Source organism: Platalea leucorodia, assembly GCF_965183815.1.
Source record: "Platalea leucorodia genome assembly, chromosome: 11".
NCBI lineage: Eukaryota > Metazoa > Chordata > Aves > Pelecaniformes > Threskiornithidae > Platalea > Platalea leucorodia.
In genome coordinates, this window is record NC_138833.1 from 16205056 (window position 1) to 16223794 (window position 18739).

Below are 18739 nucleotides of genomic sequence, written 5' to 3' on the forward strand. Positions count from 1 at the left end.
CGCCAATTTGTACAAGATTATGCAAGAAAAACGACTTTTTGCAAAGGAAAAAGGCGGGGGGGCTGCGCGGGGGGGGGGGGGGGGGCGGGGGGGGGCTCCGCGGTGGCCACCGCGGAGCCCCCCCCGCCCCCCCTCCCGCGCAGCCTTCCGCGGGGGCGTGGCCACCGCTAGCCCCCGCCCCCCCGGGGCGCGCTTCCCGCGCCTGCGCGGTAGCGCCCGGCGGTAATCTCGCGAGATTTCCCCCCCCTTTTCCTCTCAGCGCTCGGCTCGGCGGCGGCCCGACGGGATCTTTCGAGAAGTCCCCCCGCCCCGAGGAGGCAGCGCCCGCCGCCGCGCATTTAAACGGGCCGAGCCGCTGCCCCGCAGGCGCCTCAGCCTCCTTCTCCCGTCGCAGCGATGTCGGTGGTGGGCATCGATTTGGGTTTCCAGAGCTGCTATGTGGCCGTGGCCCGCGCCGGCGGCATCGAGACCATCGCTAATGAGTACAGCGACCGCAGCACGCCGTGAGTGGGGCTCGGGGCGGGCCGCGCCGCCTTCCCGCCGGGCTGAGGAGCGGGGCTGAGGCGGCGGCCTCCCGCGGAGGGGAGGGGGCCCGCTGGGCCCGGTCCTGCCGCGGCGGGGCCCTGCCGGGGAGGGAAGCGAGCCCGGGTCGGGGGGTGCGCTGCGCTTCCCGCCACGGCGGGTCGGGAGAAGTGGACTTGTTTTAATAAGTGCTTAAAGAAAGAAGAGGTATCGTGCGGCAAACATGGAGAGATGTTCCGGCTGACCCTCTGCGCGCCTTCCCTTTTTGTGTAGTATGACCAGTTTGTCCTCCCTGAGGCAGGGCTGTGTTGTTACGATTAAAAGGACAAGGTCTGTGAATAAAAGAAAAAGCAACCGTATCTTTGGCTGCTGGAAGTAACAAAGCTTAATTTCCTATAAATGTATGTGCTGTGTTTTGACATACCTGATAGCATACCTGCTTGTTCTCCTGCAGTTCAAGCCCTGTTCCCCCCATGGAGGCGAATGCTTGGCTCTGTGTGAGCTCGTTGGCCTGCCGTTGGGTCAAAGCTTAGAAAAGCTTCTTAGCAGCCTTCCCTTCAGTCCACGTATTTCTTTGTTCAGCAAGGATTCTCAAAAAATTTGCACTTGTTTTGGGTATTGGGTCTTTTAAACTCTCACTTGAAACTAGCCAGCAGATTGACAAGTTATTGGGGTGGGGAGGTGGAATGGGAACAGACAGTGCAGCGTCAGGCATCTGCTTTCCTGGGAAGGGGACTAAGTGCAATCTTCTGATGAACTTGGTCTTGAAGGACGTTACAATTTACAGTGTTTATAGCACATTCCAACTCTACTTATAAATAGGCTTCGCAACATCTTTCTCAAGAAGAATGTGTGTTGTTTATCTTTAATTAGAAACTTGCTAAGAAGGAGAGGGAGAACTGGGATAAAACTCTTCTAAGAATGAATTGCAAAACCATGGTGGAAAAGGAGCTTGAGTTCAACAAACCTGGAGGAGAACTGTTTGGAAACCTGACTTAAAAATGTTTCTACAGCTTACTATATGTTGTAGTATAGCTTTATTTTAAACAGATATTAAAATAAATGCATTGTGTTGGGTGGTTGTTGGTTTTTGTTTTTTTTTTTTTTCCCTTCTAGATGCCTAGTATCTGTTTAAAAAGACCAGAAACATAAAATGACCTTGCTTCTCGTTAGACAATACCTCAACTCTGTTTGCCTGTTACTATCTCTAAGCAATTAATAAATAGAGAGGGAAATTTTTAGTTTGGTACATGTGCTAGAGTAAGGACTAGTCTCTTAAGTATTCTCAATAATATAGAAGTTTAAAGGTTAGATGTACTAGGAAAATACTTAATGTAAAGAATTCTAGAGCAATCTTCTAATAGCTCTAGGCATCTGGCCCTCAGGGAGTTGAGGTTCTGCTTATAGATATTTGAAATATGAATACAAAACTCGCTCATTGAAGGAGATGAGCTATATAAAATATCAGACACAATGCATCTTTCAGGAGATAATTCAGTTATGAAAGGCTGAAGTGAAATTGGAAAAAAAATTGGTACAATGAAAATGACAGAGTTTTTAATAGGACTTAATCTCCAAGTACTGTTCTGAGGGAATGCAGAAAACTGCTCTGTAAGCAAACACGTCTAGTAAAAGAAATTCTTAGTGACTTTTAAGTGTCCGTCTTGGAAAGGGAAAGCCTGATTCAAAAAGTCAGTGCTTAGCATTTCTTTATGGTGAGCTCTGGGGGAAGTCATGCAAGGTATCATGAGAGGTTTCCTCAGGAGTCAGCTCACGGTCAGGGTTAAACACTATTTTATGTTTTCTATGATGACTTCCAAGTTTTGGGAAGGATTAGCAGATACGTATTATTGTAATCGTTTGTATTAGTAAAGCAAACGCTACTGAACACATTGTACTTAGTTCAGTGGCACAGATGACATTCTCGCCGAATCGGCTTTCAGCTCTGTGTTTGGATTCTTCCAGAATCCTGTGAAATTTGAACTTGTATATCCAAAAGCAGTGCAAAACACATTTGTCTTTGAATATGGTATTCTTAAAATGGAAAAGTGGTAGAGAAAGCTAGTAAAAAATGAGAGGGGAAAAAATGTAAGGTAGTTTCATTATCTCCATAAGGATGATGAGACTTGAATTAAGTGAAATAGTTGTAACCGGTCTTACAAAGCTATTGCTGTTGGTCAGCATAGGGGAAGTGTGCCGACAGGGGATGTCTTCCAAGGAAGTGAAAGCGGGATGGGAGGGTGAGGGTGAAGTGGTGCCTGCAGGTGTGGTAAGGAAGTTCAGAGCTCTGATTAAGTTGCTTCATGAGACCTCTGGTGACCTTCACTGTGATTGTATGTTTCTACTTAAAATGCTATGGTTAGTTATTCCAGTTCCAGTGAATTGTGTAATAATATCGTTTGTATTTAATGAGTTAACCCTGGTTCCTGTGGTGAACTGATCTGGGGAATGAGACTGGCTGAAGATTCTTCCCTCCCTCCTCACAGTTGAGCTTACTTCTGTGTTGGGTCCCTTGTGTGGCTTCCCAAGGCTCAGTTGGGAGCCAGGGTTAACTTGGGAGAAGGGGTGGGATGGGCAGAAAGGGAAGGAGTGGAGCCGAGTGGAACCATCCTGTCTGTCCAGCTGCAGCTCCTAGGAGAAGCTTGCTCGTTTATAAAGCCAAGCAGGAGGCAAGGATGTTTAAGAAGAATGTATGCACTTAAGGGTTTTATCCCCAGCCTATGATATGGAAGCCTATATTTTTAATTACTGTGTTATATCCTTCTGTTGAGACAGACTTCCACCTTGAGGTTTTAGTCTGGCAGGTTTAAAGGGTTCTATAATCTAAATTAGTGGATTTGTGGTGATTGGGGCTGATGGTTTGTGAATTTAGCTGTGAAATAGCTGGATTCCACCCCCCCACCCCCGGAGAAAAGCAACAATTTGTGTTCATGTCTTAATTCCTTTCTGGAGACCAGAGTAAATTAATAACTAGCTTCCTGCTCGGGCCTGTTAGATTTTTAGCTGTATGCTCTGCAGCTCCTTTTCCCTTAGTATGGGCCTTGGGGTCTGCATAGCAGAGAATTTCCTCACTTTTGGTTAACTAATCCCTTCAATAGTTTTTTCAAATAATAACAGATCAAATCAGGAATGTTAATTCTGTTGCAACGTATGCTTTAGGGTGGGCCTTGTTTTGTTTGTTAATTAATAAATTGGAGGAAGATATAAAACCAATGCAATTATATCACTCTACTCTTCAATTCTGTTTTTGACCATTTCTGTTTAGAAGACCTGTTCTAAACCTCAGGCTGAGCTGGAATTTGTTTCTTGTGGCAGCCCTATGGCATAACCCTGCTGTTAAGCAGTTGCTTGACCTGCTGCATAGAGAGCAGCTTAATTATGCTGTTAGTATGTTGTGTGAATAGTAAAAATCTGCTTGACTAATAGTATTTTTTTCCCCAGTAAGTTTACCTCAATGGTATGAGGATATTGGATTAGAGAGATGGATTTAATTTTGTTAGGGCGTCTACAGTTTGTTAAATATGTAAAGCAAGAGGCTTAATAGGTCTAGGAATTTCTCCAAAAAGGAGTATTATTTTTATTCTGTTTTTTTCAGAACTGCAAGCTGTCACAAAGTAGTTTGGAATAAAGTATGATTTTTATTTCTGTAACCTATGTTATTTCAGTGAGTACAGATGAAACTCATAAATACCAGTCTTTCTCTGCAGGTTTTTTCTTCCTGCTCTTGAAGGATTTGCTTTAAAACCGAAAAACTTAGTTAGCATTTGGCGCAGACACGTAGGAATGATTTTCTTTGATATCTGATTTACCTCATGTAGTTCTTCTGAACAGTTGGATGTTTCCTGCATTATCAGCGAACAGCTTACCTTTGAGTGGCTTGATATATGGGTAGTTATTGAGATAAAGGGTGTCTACCCATTATTACTTAGATGTAAAACTTGAAGTAGCATGAATAAGTTAGCATTTAGTGCTGTTCTGCAGTGAGGAGCATTACTGTTTTAACTTAGAGTGCCTATTTATTTCCAGAATTCACAGAACGTACCATGCATATATTGCAGTGAGTGACCAACTTTCTTAATGGACCAAATACTGTTTAAAATATCTCTAGTCTAATTAATGTTATCAATACTTTTTAACAAAAAAAAGTGCAGTTCTACCAGTCACTTACTAACTGGAAACCTTTCTTCTCATTTTAGATCATGTATAGCCTTTGGACCCAAGAACCGCTCGATTGGTGCTGCAGCTAAAAGCCAGGTGAGTGTATAGTTTGGGTAAAAGCACCTTTAGTAGTCAAAGATCAGATTAGCAGAATGTATTTTTTTATTATTGAAGACTACAAATATCTCTGAGCTGGTGTCCTAGTGTTTCCATAACTGTAATGAACAGCTGAGCTTAATTCAGCTGTTCAGCATGTAATGCTGCTTTGTCATCTTGGATAGAAATCAAAGCGTTGATAGTTGCACATAATGAAACGTAAAGGAAAAAAAAAATCTTTGCCTCTTAAGAAATTCTGATAAATACTAATTTTTCTTTTTAGGTCACAAATGTGAATTCTAAAGCTAAGCAATAGTGCTTCATCCTACCTTGGCTTGTTCCAATTTGTGTGCATTATGATAGCTTTTAATTATGTGGCTACGTTCTATAGAATTCCATTAAGCACATAATTTTGGCAGAAAGGGGACATACTTGAGTGTAAATATATTGCTTTCTTGACTCTGTGGTTGAATTACAATCTAAATATCTGTCTTAGGCGTTCTTGCTCATAATTTGAGTTTCTGTTGGTATAGGTAGGTAAATATGACTGAGAAGAAGTTAAGCTGATTTGTCCTGCTCGTGACATTTGGGTCCTGCTGTATCGTATCTTGTGTTGCTGTGAAACCCCTATAAAACATGATTTTTTTTTTGAAGTCCTCTACAGGAAGTGACTATTCAAACACTTGGTTTTTCTTAGCCTAAAATACCTAGAGATGTGTGAAGATTCATTATCTAGAATACAAAAATGACTGGACACAACCATATTATTCAAGAACAGAAGAACTGTACTAGAACTAAATACAGATGTTTTTTCTGGAATTGAGTGTCTGCTTAGCTTAAAGAAATGCGTTGATACAGAGATCCAGTAGAGATGAGGTATGTCCTGCAGAAACTAAACTTACAGAAAATCAAAACCAGGTTACTTAGGAAATAGACACTTGACTGAAACTGAATCACAGGTAAATGTTGTATGGTACAGTGCTCGTCTGCTTTGTCAATTACTGTGCTTTTTTCAGTATGTGTCTTGCTCTAATATAAATGAAAGAATTAAGCAAGTTTACTTGTACTACATGAAAACAAGCTATAATGATTTTTCACTTCTCCATTTGCACTGATCTCTGCTATTAATAGAGAACAATCTACCTTTTGTCAGTTAAATCAAGTTGACAGTATCATCTTGGGGCCCTCCTGACTTTTTTTTTAAAGCTTCACGACAAGGTCCTTGAGCTGTTTTGTGAGAGTATCTGTGTGTTGACTGTCACGTGCATGTGATGAACGTGAACTGGAGTTTACATCAATATGCTTGTTACGTTTGCTAAATTACTGGCTGCAATGCAATACAAAGGTAGGGTGGTAGGAAACAGGTAAATGGGAAAGACACTTGGCTAACATTTTAAAATTGTCCTACACATACACTATGACAATTGAGTGCTATTTTAATCAATTTTTGATAGAATCTTGGCTCAGTTTTCTAGCATGCATTTTATTTTAAATCTCAAATTCCTGTAGGTTACCTGAGTGATCAGAGGGTAGTTGCCTTCTAGCAACTGCCCTGATAGTATTAAGATAAAGATGACAAAAATATTCTGTTGAGGGAAGCATGAGAACAAAATTCTATCTTCTGTTTGAAATTCAGATGTTCCCCTGACACGTTGTATTAAAGATTTCTTTTCCTCTAGGTTATTTCAAATGCAAAGAATACAGTACAAAGTTTTAAAAGATTTCATGGTCGTGCATTCTCAGATCCCTTTGTTCAAGCTGAAAAAGCAAGCCTTGCGTATGAACTTGTCCAGCTGCCAACAGGCTCAACTGGCATCAAGGTGAGTCTGGCATATTTGAAAGAGAGCCAGAGGAGGAAACTGATAAAATTTCCTTTTATCTCTTTATTTTGAATCTGCTTGCTGTAGTCTCTGTTCTCTTGTGAATGGAAAGTCTTAAATGGGGAATAAAAGACTAATAGTGCAGATAGTCTCTCCAGGTGTTAGGTGAGACTGATTTTACAGTTATACAACTTCTCTGCTTTACAAAGCCAGTCCCACACAAACTGTTTTGGCAGTGCTTTTTTTCCTTCACTCCATGGTGAATTTGGAAGACAAGCTACTTATTTAGCTGCTGTCCAGATACTGCAAGGGTGTAAGATGTCAGCTTAGTGCTTCAGGTGAAATGGTAAAAATTCATCTTTTTCAACAACGTCTGAACTTTTGATTTGGATTTTAGCAATAACTAATTAACCTACTCCAAAACGGTAGGGAGGAAGGCATCCTAGGCCTTGTCTAGCAATCAGGATTAAAAAAAAAAGTGTCCAGAGCAGCTTTGTGTATGTGAATTCTTAAATGTGCATTCCAGTGCTTATGTATTATCTTCTTGCACTTGCTGTGCACAAGCTAGGCTATCAGAGAGAAGGCTGCATAGAGCTGCATTACTTCTTAAGCTTGCTTTTAGTAAATACTGTTTCTTGTGTATGTTCCTTATGTTTGTAGTGCGTGGTTTTTACTGTAGTGTAATATGTGTGTACACAATTTTTATTTGAAGGCCATGTATATGGAAGAAGAAAGAAACTTTACTATTGAACAGGTGACAGGAATGCTTCTTACCAAATTAAAAGAGACTGCTGAGAATGCGCTTAAGAAGCCTGTAGTTGACTGCGTTGTTTCTGTAAGTATGTGACAGTAAATAAGTAAATACTTGCTTAGTATCATAAACTGAAGAGATTGGTGGTAATAGCATTAAATTGCCCATTAAACTTGAATATTCAGGTCTTTATATTTTCTATTTAAAACTGAATCTTACCCCCATCTCTTCTCTAAAACTAGACGTGCTTCATTAATGGTGAAATGTCTTAAACTGCTGCTAATTAGCAGCATAAATAATATTTGATACCTGTTTCTGGTTCTTTGCTCCTAAAGTGAGTGGCCTGTGGGAGGGAATGGAAGAAGGTTCACAAAAAGTAACTTTGTCTTCATGTAATGTTTTCTTTGCTTTTTGTCTATTGCAACTGAAATTAACATTAAATTTGAAGGATACTGTGACTGTTCTCTACACCAAATCCCTATACATGCTTTTTGTAACTATTTGCTAAAGATGGCTCTTCTAAACGTTAATACTAGCTATCTGATCTTGCAGGTTCCTTGTTTCTACACAGATGCAGAAAGGAGATCTGTGATGGATGCTACACAGATTGCTGGTCTCAACTGTCTGAGACTAATAAATGAAACAACGGCAGGTAATACCTTATTTTCTCTCCCTCACTTAATGTTGTAGTTTATTAAATAAAAGGGCTTTTAGTCTGTCGCTGATCTGTGCCCTCTGGAATTACTGCTGGTTTTGTAAACTTAAAATAGATTAGTTGATCATAAAGTTTCTGAAGTTGTGGTCTGTTTTTTTTTTCATTGCTTTACAGAGGCATAAAGATATTTCTTGGATATCCATTTTAATGCAACTACTAGGAGGGGCTAATGCTGTTTAATGTTATGCCATGTTCCTTTAGTATTGGGAACTTTGTTTAACAAGATACCAATTTCTGTAGCTTGAAAAGCAAGATGAAATGCTAATGCTATTTACTGATGTACCATTTATTTCTTAAGGAATTACAAAACTGAATGACCTAACTGTACTCTCTGACTCTTCTTTCTGTGTAGTTGCCCTTGCATACGGAATCTATAAGCAAGACCTGCCTGCCTTGGAAGAGAAGCCGCGGAATGTTGTTTTTGTAGATATGGGGCATTCTGCATACCAAGTTTCTGTTTGTGCATTCAACAAAGGAAAACTGAAAGTAAACAATCTGTTATGCATCCATTTTAATCACCAGTAGAAATATTCATCAGTACATACATGGACTGTGACAGGCAAGCTCGCCTGTCTTTACATAAGCACGTCCAGACAGCTCAATTCATATTCTTAAAATTGTACTTTGTCTGGAGTTAAAAGTAGGGCAGGGAGCTAGAGAGCTTTTGAGCGATCTGTGGAGGAAGCAAACATGCCTTAATCAGCAGACTTTGGCAAAGAATGAAAAACCTGGATTAAATTATTTATTCAGAAATCATCATATCTGACTGGATGCCGCTTTCAAAAAATACTCTAGTTCAGTCATGAGATCTAACATTAAAACAGAAATTCCTAGAATGGTCTAAATGACAAATTTTTTTTAACACTCACTGTGGTGCTCATGTAAAAGAGTAAAAACATTCTTAATTACTTTAAGCTGCAAATGGAAGCTAAGCAAGTTACATTGTACTTCTAAGTGTAAGTTGCCAAAGCATTACTCTTTTCCAGCAAATTCTAGCACTTTTTAGTTGGCTCTCATACAATTACAATCTGGATTTTTGCAGTTCCAATAACTTTCTCTTAATTGGCTAGAGAAACAAACACAAATTGTAAAGGATGGGGTAGTGAAATTAAGAGAAGACGAGTTCTGAAAACATTAGTTTTGTTGTAGTTCAGTTTCCTCTTGTGAGGAAACATAACCTACTTTGTGTTTCTCTCAGATTTGTCTTTAAAACTTAGAAACCATAGAAGTATTGAAGGGATGCTTTTGAGTATAGAATGGAGAGCTGGACAGCAAGGCAGTTAAAACAGTGTAGAGACCAAACCCAGTCTGAAAGAATACTGAGAATAATGTGATACCTGATTTCTGTTCCCAAAAAAATTAAGTTCATAATATGTTTAAAGAGTAGAATCAGCTGAGGTGGATGGGCTACAGATGTTCTTTGCAGATAATTCCCTTGTCAAAAATAGGCACCTATTTGCAAGAGTTAATAACATTTATTCTCTTCATGTTTTATTTTTAGATTGGTGTAAGCATGTTCCACCCTTATGAGGCATCAAATATTAAACTGGGATATGATTCAAACTGACAGTGGCTAAGCAGAGTTTGGAAGTTCTGATGGTCTGCTTACAGTACAAGTACTGAACAGATTGTGCTGCTAAGCCTTGCCCTGTCTTCCTAAATTTCTTTTAAAAGTTGTCACCTCATTACAGGAAGGCTGGGTGCCCAAGGCTGCTTTTTAGCATTTGAGATAGCAGATGTGTGTGTGTGTTTTTTTTTTTTTTTTTTTCTCTTGGAGCTTGTAACTGCTGTGTGTAAGCACTGCAATTTTTGTGAGAATTACTGTTCACAAGGAGGTGTAAGACTTGTGTAGCTGCCAGAATTTGTCCATGGTAATGGTGGTTTTTTCTCCAACAGTATTTTGAACATATTATATGTAATATCAGCTACAAAAGGCATAGGATAATAATGGTTTAGACTTGGTAGGCTTTAAAAAAAAAAGCATTTCTTAGGATGTGTATGACTATTACTGCAGTTGCAATCCACATAAACTATCAGATGTTAGTGATGCAATTGCTGCTTAGATTGCCCTGAAACATAAAAGAATAGCTTAATTGTTGCCAGCAGTGTCCATGAAATCTGAAGGATGAGTATGGGACATAGCTTTATTGTTTGGGATAGGTTAGACTTCTCAACGAGGCTTATCAAAAGAAACTCCTCACTGGTGATGGCAGCAAGGGCAGAATAAAAGTGAACTGTACTGGATTTTTTTCTGTTGTGGCTGCACCAGTATAATTCTTCCTCTGTAGTAATGTTGTGATACTTGCTTTGATTTAAAGTTGGACTATATTTGAAACAAAGAAATGTTTTGACATTAACTGCTAATTGGTTTCACTGAAGTAGTGACAAATTGTGCTATTACTGAAAAGTTCAATTTTTTTTAAGGTTCTTGCTACATCATTTGATACAACGCTTGGAGGCAGGAAGTTTGATGAGATGTTAGTTGAATACTTTTGTGAAGAATTTGGAAAGAAATATAAACTAGACATAAAGTCAAAGATTCGTGCGTTGTTGAGGCTATACCAGGAATGTGAAAAACTGAAAAAATTGATGAGTGCTAATGCCTCTGATCTCCCGATGAACATAGAATGCTTCATGAATGACATAGATGTCTCTGGAACAATGAACAGGTAACGTTTATACCTCTAAAAAGGCAAGCTTTAGCGTGCCCTTCATTCGAGTTGCTTCAGTCAGAAAAGAAACGTAGTATGAAGTACCAGTTCTTAGGACCGGAGGGAGGTGGGAAATGCAAGAACATGTGCAGGGGTGCTGCTCAAAATGATAACGTTTAGAGACTGGTTAGTGGCCTTGAGTTAGGAGGAAGGGCTTTGAATGTTGCAAGTGTGCCTAGATTACTAGAACTAAGTTTGGGAGAATAGGTAGAATATGAGTATATAAGTAAGTAAAATGTAATGAAGTAAATAAGTAAAATGTGAGTATACTAAATAAGTATAAAACTAGGATTGGGGAGAGAGAAAACCCTGCATAGTTAAAATGGGATTCTTTCAGTTTTGGCATCCTATTGTATTTGCAGTATTAACTTGCTTATGGAATGCTATAGCTTTTATTTATGGCTTCTTCCAACAGAAGCAAATTTTTAGAGATGTGTGATGGACTCCTTGCAAGAGTAGAACCACCCCTTCGCAGTGTGCTGGAGCAAGCCAGTAAGTGTGTGCACGTTCTGTATTCTGCATACAGAAAAGAGATCCATAATGCAAACTTCCTTTGCATGTTGACAGAACTTGGACAGATGGATTTAGCACAGCTAACAACTTCTTGCTTAGCAGTTACAAGCTTTGAAACTTTTTCACACAAGCTAAGATCTGAAATTCTTATTGCTTAGAAGCTTAGAGAACAAGCTTAAAATAATGGTTGGTCTAATAAAACTTCTAGTTTACAATGTCAGCATATTCATGTAAAACAGAAACATTTAATCTATAAAATCTAATGTCTGACTCCTTTCTAGAGTTAAAGAAGGAGGATATTTATGCAGTAGAGATAGTTGGTGGTACCACAAGAATCCCTGCTTTAAAAGAGAAGATCAGTAAATTTTTTGGCAAAGAAGTCAGTACAACTTTGAATGCAGATGAGGCTGTTGCACGAGGTTGTGCGCTGCAGGTAAAAAGTGCTGTTTGTTTTGAGCTGTGAGTGTGTTTATTGAAATCTTTAAATACTTGAGCCAGAGTCCACAGGTAACGCAAAAGATACTTCGTGGGTGTCATGGAACGGATTTGAATAAGCTTCAGGAAAGCAGTTGGAAGAATGAGAGTAGCTGCTTTAAATGATTCCTTTGTGCTGTTTGTCTAATCCAAACAGTGGATCAGTGTAGCTTGTTGAAGTGAAACATGTACTCTGCTTCTGCTGTGGCTGGAAAGTGGGAGTCTGATAGAGCTCATATGATTATGTTTTCTCCTCCAGGCTCCTTTGGGGGCCTAGGTTAAACAGGGGACAAGTTTATTGGTAGTGCTGTAAAAAAAAAAAAAAAAATCAAACAAAAATGAACAAAAAAAACCCAAACTTTTGACATGGCAATTGCTTAATAACATGGATGGAAATGAAAGATTAGGTTCTTGCTAATGGAAGCTGTGTCCTGAGCTGGAATCAGTCACCGAATGGCTTAAGCAGTAGTAAATACTCTATAGTTACTAGTGCTGCTCTCTCGAATGCACATTAATTTTGCTCTGATCACCCCACTTCTCTCTTCAAATGTTTAATATGTGCTTACAGCTCTGTTCTCTCAGTGGTATGAGCTCACTATTGGAATCTGCTTAAAAAGACAATTTTATGTTATGGTATGCAAAAAGCGTGGTACTATGTCACTCTGAAAAGTAACTTCAATTAAAGTTCTCTGGTTTCTTATGTTGGCACTAAAACCAATTCAGTAGCCTAACCATAGCAAGCCAAACATGATGGCTCTAAATTAAAACATGCGTATTTTGCTTTTCAGAGTGAACAGATTGTGACAGCTTCCTGAAAAGGAAGAGTACATAGGAGCTTCCAGTGCTTATGCTGCAGGTCCCAAGTCCATCAGTGTTAGTGTCCCTTAACCTAGAGTAAATCTACGTGTTAAGCAGCATAAATAGCTACTTGCTGAATTAAATTATTATTCACCTGAAGACTGAATGTTTGTAATATGGCTCTTGTGCTCTTTCAGTGTGCCATTTTATCCCCGGCTTTCAAAGTGAGAGAATTTTCTATCACGGATTTGATACCATATCCTATTTCTTTACGATGGAATTCACCAGCAGAGGAAGGGTTAAGGTAAAAACCTTCTTGCATGATTACATACAGCTTAAAACTAACTAATGACAACTTGAGTAAGTAACACTTTTAGAACAATGCTCCTTTAACAATTCAAGCTTTGATACTTTTTCTGAAGTTAATGACAGCAGAAAACAAAAATAAGGATGGGTGGCAGTTGAGTGCTTCCTACATGGCTATTGGCCTTATTTTAACCTAAAAGGGTAGGAGGCACTTTTGTTGCTTCTTAAAGAAGCTTTTCATTAAAGTATAAGAGTATCTGGAAAAGTTGTGTTAACTTTGTCAGGTGCATCATCCCGCATACTGAACAAGTGCTCTGTTTTCTCTTACAGTGACTGCGAGGTCTTTCCCAAGAACCATGCTGCTCCATTTTCTAAGGTCCTCACCTTCTACAGAAAGGAACCTTTTACTCTTGAGGCATACTACAGTTGTCCCAAGGAGTTGCCTTACCCAGATCCTGCTATAGGTTAAGACCATTCTGTAGCTTTAAGCTTTATTAATAGTCTTGTACATGTTTCAGGGCTTCTTTCTGTCTAATTATATAGTCTAGAAAGTGTAACCTACTACATGTGCTGTAGGGACAGGTTTCCAAAGTCATGGATCTACAGTAAAATGAATGGAGTAACATGAAGTTTATGGACAAATAGGCTAAATAAAGAGCATCCTAATGTTCGGGGAAACCTGAAGGGGGCATACTTAGAATTGTGTAGTCTTCTACTATGATACAAGTAACACCAGCTTTTACAGTATACTGTAGAGAATTTCTAATAGCCATGTATCCTGGCATTGCTGAGTAAAAAATTGGATTTTTGACTTGGGTAGGATTTCATATCCTGTGAGCACATCGCAGTGATCTGTTTGTCAGTAGCAGTCAGGTTTTACTTTACATTAGTGATTAAGTTAATCAAATGGTATGTCTTTTTCTCTCTGGGATTGTTTAGCTCACTTCTTGGTTCAAAAGGTCACTCCTCAAACAGATGGATCCAGTTCAAAAGTGAAAGTCAAAGTTAGAGTAAATATCCATGGTATCTTCAGTGTTTCAAGTGCATCTTTAGTGGAGGTTCATAAATCTGATGAGAATGAAGAACCTATGGAAACAGATCAGCATGCAAAAGAGGAAGAGGTAATAGACTTCATTGCTCTTAGCTACTTAGAAAACTGATGAAGCACAATTAGCCAAGTTCTGGGAAGGTTCTAAGACTTGTGTAAGGATTTAGTAGATGTGTCCAGCAACTAAAATATGAAGATGTCATTAAGTGCTAATTGAAGTGTGTCACGCCAGTGATACCAGGACTGTGAGGTATAGATGAAATTCTTAATCATGCTAGCAGTGAGCTGTTACTTGCCTAAGCAAAGACTAGAAGCTTATAATTTATGCCTTGAGACTCCACTTCAGTTTTCATTCTGTTTCTTTTGCCTAAAGAGCATTAGATTTAAGTTAAGTGATCAGTGTAAGAACTGAAGCAATGATCTGCATATGCCTTGTTTAATATGCCAAATTGGATCTCTTTATGATTTTCAGAAGATGCAAGTAGACCAGGAAGAGCAACAAAAGACTGAAGAACAACAGCAGGCTCAACCTGAAAATAAGGCAGAGTCTGAAGAAATGGAGGTAACATGAACATCTGAGACGTCTGTTTTCTTAGAGGATACTTCTGGAAGATTCATAAGAATATGTAGTGTGTGAGCCTATCTGCTGGTTTGTCATAGCTCTGGAAGCTGAACTTTTATTTGAATATATTGGTAGTCTCTATTGTGATTAGAGCTTTACAAGTACCTAAATGGCATGGATAACTGCAGGCCTGTCAAGTGACCTAGTACTGATAAAATGGGTGAACTCTCCTGGTCATGGAACAAATAATCATTTAGTTTTCAATAACTTAAATACTAGAAAAGTGTTCTAAGCACTATCACCCTCATGAATGTAGTCAGTGTGCCCAGAAAAGGTCAGTAGTTGCATTAATTATGTCTGACTTCAGCAGCTGAAGTGTCAGAATGACAGATAGTATGTAGTTCTGATGTTGAGGTGCACTAATTCAATAATACTTTTTCTATTATAAGTCTTGAATGCTCAGCTTGAACTGACCAGTGATGCTGTTTTTACTTTGAATACATTTCTTTAATGCAGACTTCTCAGGCTGACTCAAAAGACAAGAAAGTGGATCAACCGCCTCAAGCCAAGAAGGCTAAAGTAAAGACTACTACAGTGGACCTTCCCATTGAGAATCAGTTGGTGTGGCAGATAGGGAAGGATATGTTGAACTTATTCATTGAGAACGAGGTAAACTCTTACTTGCCCAAGCTAAAAATTTCACTAGTTGATCTCCAGAAATTCTGCTGTTCATTAAACATGGTTAATGTTCAAAGGTGATCAAGGAAAGAGGAAAAGATTTAAAAAAATGCATTTTTTTTCCAAGGTGAACAACAGTGCCTCATGGAGCCAAAATACATTATTCTTGTTAATCAAATGCTGTAACTTTTACTGAGGAGGTGTTCTGCAGGAAAGCAAGTTCACAAGGTGATTTAGTTCCAAAATCAGCTGTGATTACAGGGTGCTTGATGGCTGCTACCATCAGGGTGAAGGTTCCTCAGCTAGAGCAAGATTGTTCTGTACTGTATTGGATATCCCACCAAAATTAGTTTTTATTCATGTGCTTGTGTTTTAGAACAGTTCTGTAAACCACAGTATTTCCAAGTCTTTAGTCAAACTTAAGCCTTTGCTAACAAGGTATCCTGGCTTTTTAGCCAACTAATTTGACAACTTGTTCACAGGGTAAAATGATAATGCAGGATAAGCTAGAGAAAGAGAGGAATGATGCCAAGAATGCAGTGGAAGAATATGTGTATGATATGAGAGACAAACTCTGCGGTATTTATGAGAAATTCGTTAGTGAAGATGTAAGTATTGCTAGCTTGATTGTCTTCTAATACAGTTTGTTGCAATGAACAGTTGTATTTCACTAACCTTTGACCTATATCGGATACTATGTTTACTTAGACTACATTTTCAGACTTTACATTTGGAGAAATAGCTTTAACCTTTCTGGCTATGAAGATAACCTTCTAAATGTGGCCCAAGTACAAGCAGATGGTACCCAGGATATATTGTGTGTTCTTTTCCAAAACAGTTGCAGCAATTAACATATTATCGGAGCATGTGTTTTCAGACTGAAACAGCCTAGGAGCACTTGCACAGTCATTTTAAGGCAACCTATTCTATTTTGGCTCTTTGTCAGTATTTAGGAATAGTTTAAGATTAAAAAAAAAAAATCCAAGAACAACCCTACCTAGGAGCACAGTAGGTGGGATTAGTCTGACTAAATGTGGGCACCTGTATCTGAACAGGTTGCCTAAAAATCTCGTGGTATTATTAATTAGCTTTCCCTGGTGTACTAAAGGAGCTTGGTGGGTAATTAATACAATTCTAAGTTAGATGACTACACTAGTCAGATGAACCACTCCAAACTCTTGACTAGATCTCCACTGATTATAATGGGAGCCTTGCCAGCAAGGTGTCGGCAGAGCCTAGATACCTACATCAGAGCTAAAACTGGGACAAGTCAAGTGAGATTCATGGTGCCTTTGCTAAAGATAAGTTTCACTCTGTTCTCAGACTTGCTCATATAGTAGTGATGAAGAGGGGGTGGGGGGAGAAGGAAAAAATAAGCTTTTATGTGACAGTATTGATCTAAACCATGGGTGTCATAGTTCTTCCTTAGGCCTGGTCTCCACCACGAAGCCATACTGAAGAATATTTTATTTCTTATTTTTCACTAAAATAAGATAAAGAGTTTCAGACAGTTATTTACATTCTAAAAATGTAACCCTTCCAGAAAGGTTCCAACTGTCATTTAATACCATCTGCCATCTAATAGAATTATCTCACCTGTTTTGTATGGATTGCTTCAGGATCGAAATAGTTTCACACTGAAGCTGGAAGATACAGAAAACTGGCTTTATGAAGATGGTGAAGACCAACCCAAACAAATTTACATTGATAAATTGGCAGAATTGAAGGTAAGTGGTTCTTGCATTCCCATTGGAATTTACTGAATCTAGAGAACTTTTGTTCGAGCAGGGAGCTGTCTTAGGTCTACCGATGCAGAGATCGGCCCTGGTAACAAACTATTAGCTTGCTTATTAAGTATATGGGGAGCAGATCTCCAGTAGACCTGTAACGAGACAGGGTTGAGGGAGACTCAGTCCTTCCTGTAAGTGGAGGGAAGAGTAAAAGTTCCATAGGAGTTCGGAAATGTTGATGTGCCCTGTCAAATCTTGCAGGATCACGTTGTGATGCTGCATGGTTTTTAATATCTGTTGTGCTTTGTTTCAGACTCTGGGGCAACCTATTCAGGCAAGATTTCAAGAGTCGGAGGAAAGACCAAAAGCATTTGAGGACTTAGGGAAGCAAATTCAACAGTACATGAAAACTGTTCATGCATTCAAAGCAAAGGTATTTCCATAATTAATTTCCAGCAAATGCAAGGAAGCAGTACAGACCTTTTCTGAATCTGCAAGTAAGCTCCTTTGAACAAAAAGCTGGTGCAACCTCTGGCTAGCTTCTGAGCTCTGGATATTTACCATATTTTCAGAAGTGGATGTTGGCTTGAAAATCTGGCAGTCTTTTCTTAATCAGGTGTTGATTTCCTCATGGAGGGAAAATGCCAGCAGCAGTAGAACTTCAGTTCTCTGGTTACAGAGCTGTGGGTGATCAGCTTAATTGCTCTGCTGACTAGAACAGCCTTCTTGCTAAATGGTCTTTCTAGAATTCTGAAGCTAAAACTTTGAAGAAATAAGTATGCAATTTAGATGTTAAAAACAAATATTTGCACAGCTACTACTAATTTGGCTGTTTCAGGATGAACAGTATGACCATCTAGATGAAGCAGATGTAGCGAAAGTGGAGAAGAGTGCAAATGAAGCTATGGAGTGGATGAACAATAAACTTAATCTTCAAAACAAGAGAAGTCTTACTTTAGACCCAGTTATAAAAGCTAAAGACATACAAGCTAAAACTAAAGTAAGTCTTTCTAAGTAATTCACTGAATTTCTATGAATTGTTCTGTTTCTTGTTTGTGCTCAGAGGAGAACTCTAAGGTGGGAAATCTATAAGAGAAGGGCAGCGATCGGGTATTAATCTGTGAAACACGTATTGGGGGACATCAGCTGTCAACTTGAATATCCGTCTGGCGGTGGTAAAAGTTAATTTGAGCAAGAGGTTAAAGTACACCTGTTGGTAGACAAAAACATTTCTAACAGTGGTTTATGCCTGTGTTTTCTAGGAATTGACAAGTATTTGCAATCCTATAGTCACAAAACCAAAACCCAAAGTTGAACTCCCAAAGGAGGAGCAGAAACCAGCCGAACCGAATGGACCAGTAGAAGGGCAGGGAGAAGCCAGCAGCGGGTCCCAGGCTGCCGAGCAGAGCGCTGCTGCCGCTGCCCCCACAGCCACGGAGAAGAAGCTTCCCGAAATGGACATTGACTGAACTTCAGCACTTGTTTATATTATTGCAAACTACAATAAAGCTTTAAGTTGTCAACTTTGTATGTTCTGGATACAGATTGAAGCAAGTGAATACCACAGCACTCCTAGGAATTTTTGGAGAGGTTTGGTCAATGCATCAAGTCAGAACACTTAGGTAGCTAACGCCTCAGTCAAATAAGCAGTATTTCTTGCCATTATGATTGTATTTAGAAGTTTTGGTATTCTTACTAGACCTACAGGAACTGTATTCTCCATTTTTAATGTCCGGGGTGAGTCCATCTTATTTTAAAGTAGTGAGAAGTCTAACTTGGCACGCTGTTGTTTGTTTACTTCCCCTGTGGGTGACAGCAATGGCGTTCACATGAAGTGCCCATGAACGCTAGGACTGC

At 39.3% G+C, this 18739-nt stretch overlaps 1 protein-coding gene across 3 annotated transcripts; it reads left to right on the forward strand.

Annotated features, from left to right (window-relative positions):
* The first annotated feature begins 249 nt into the window (after nucleotides 1-249).
* HSPA4 (heat shock protein family A (Hsp70) member 4) lies at nucleotides 250-18405 on the forward strand. 3 transcript variants are annotated; one of them, XM_082324392.1, is made up of 19 exons: nucleotides 250-503; nucleotides 4719-4776; nucleotides 6456-6596; nucleotides 7309-7431; nucleotides 7900-7999; nucleotides 8415-8548; nucleotides 10487-10731; nucleotides 11189-11265; nucleotides 11568-11719; nucleotides 12756-12862; nucleotides 13195-13328; nucleotides 13804-13985; nucleotides 14385-14474; nucleotides 14991-15143; nucleotides 15635-15760; nucleotides 16772-16879; nucleotides 17196-17315; nucleotides 17721-17882; nucleotides 18145-18405. In XM_082324392.1, exons 1-19 carry the CDS (start codon nucleotides 397-399, stop codon nucleotides 18349-18351), a joined length of 2526 nt encoding a protein of 841 aa, XP_082180518.1. In that variant the 5' UTR covers nucleotides 250-396; the 3' UTR covers nucleotides 18352-18405. The 3 variants fall into 3 exon arrangements, with proteins under 3 accessions (XP_082180518.1, XP_082180519.1, XP_082180520.1); XM_082324393.1 differs by lacking the exon at nucleotides 250-503 and adding an exon at nucleotides 5431-5652; XM_082324394.1 differs by lacking the exon at nucleotides 250-503 and adding an exon at nucleotides 5474-5652.
* The last annotated feature ends 334 nt before the right edge of the window (nucleotides 18406-18739 follow it).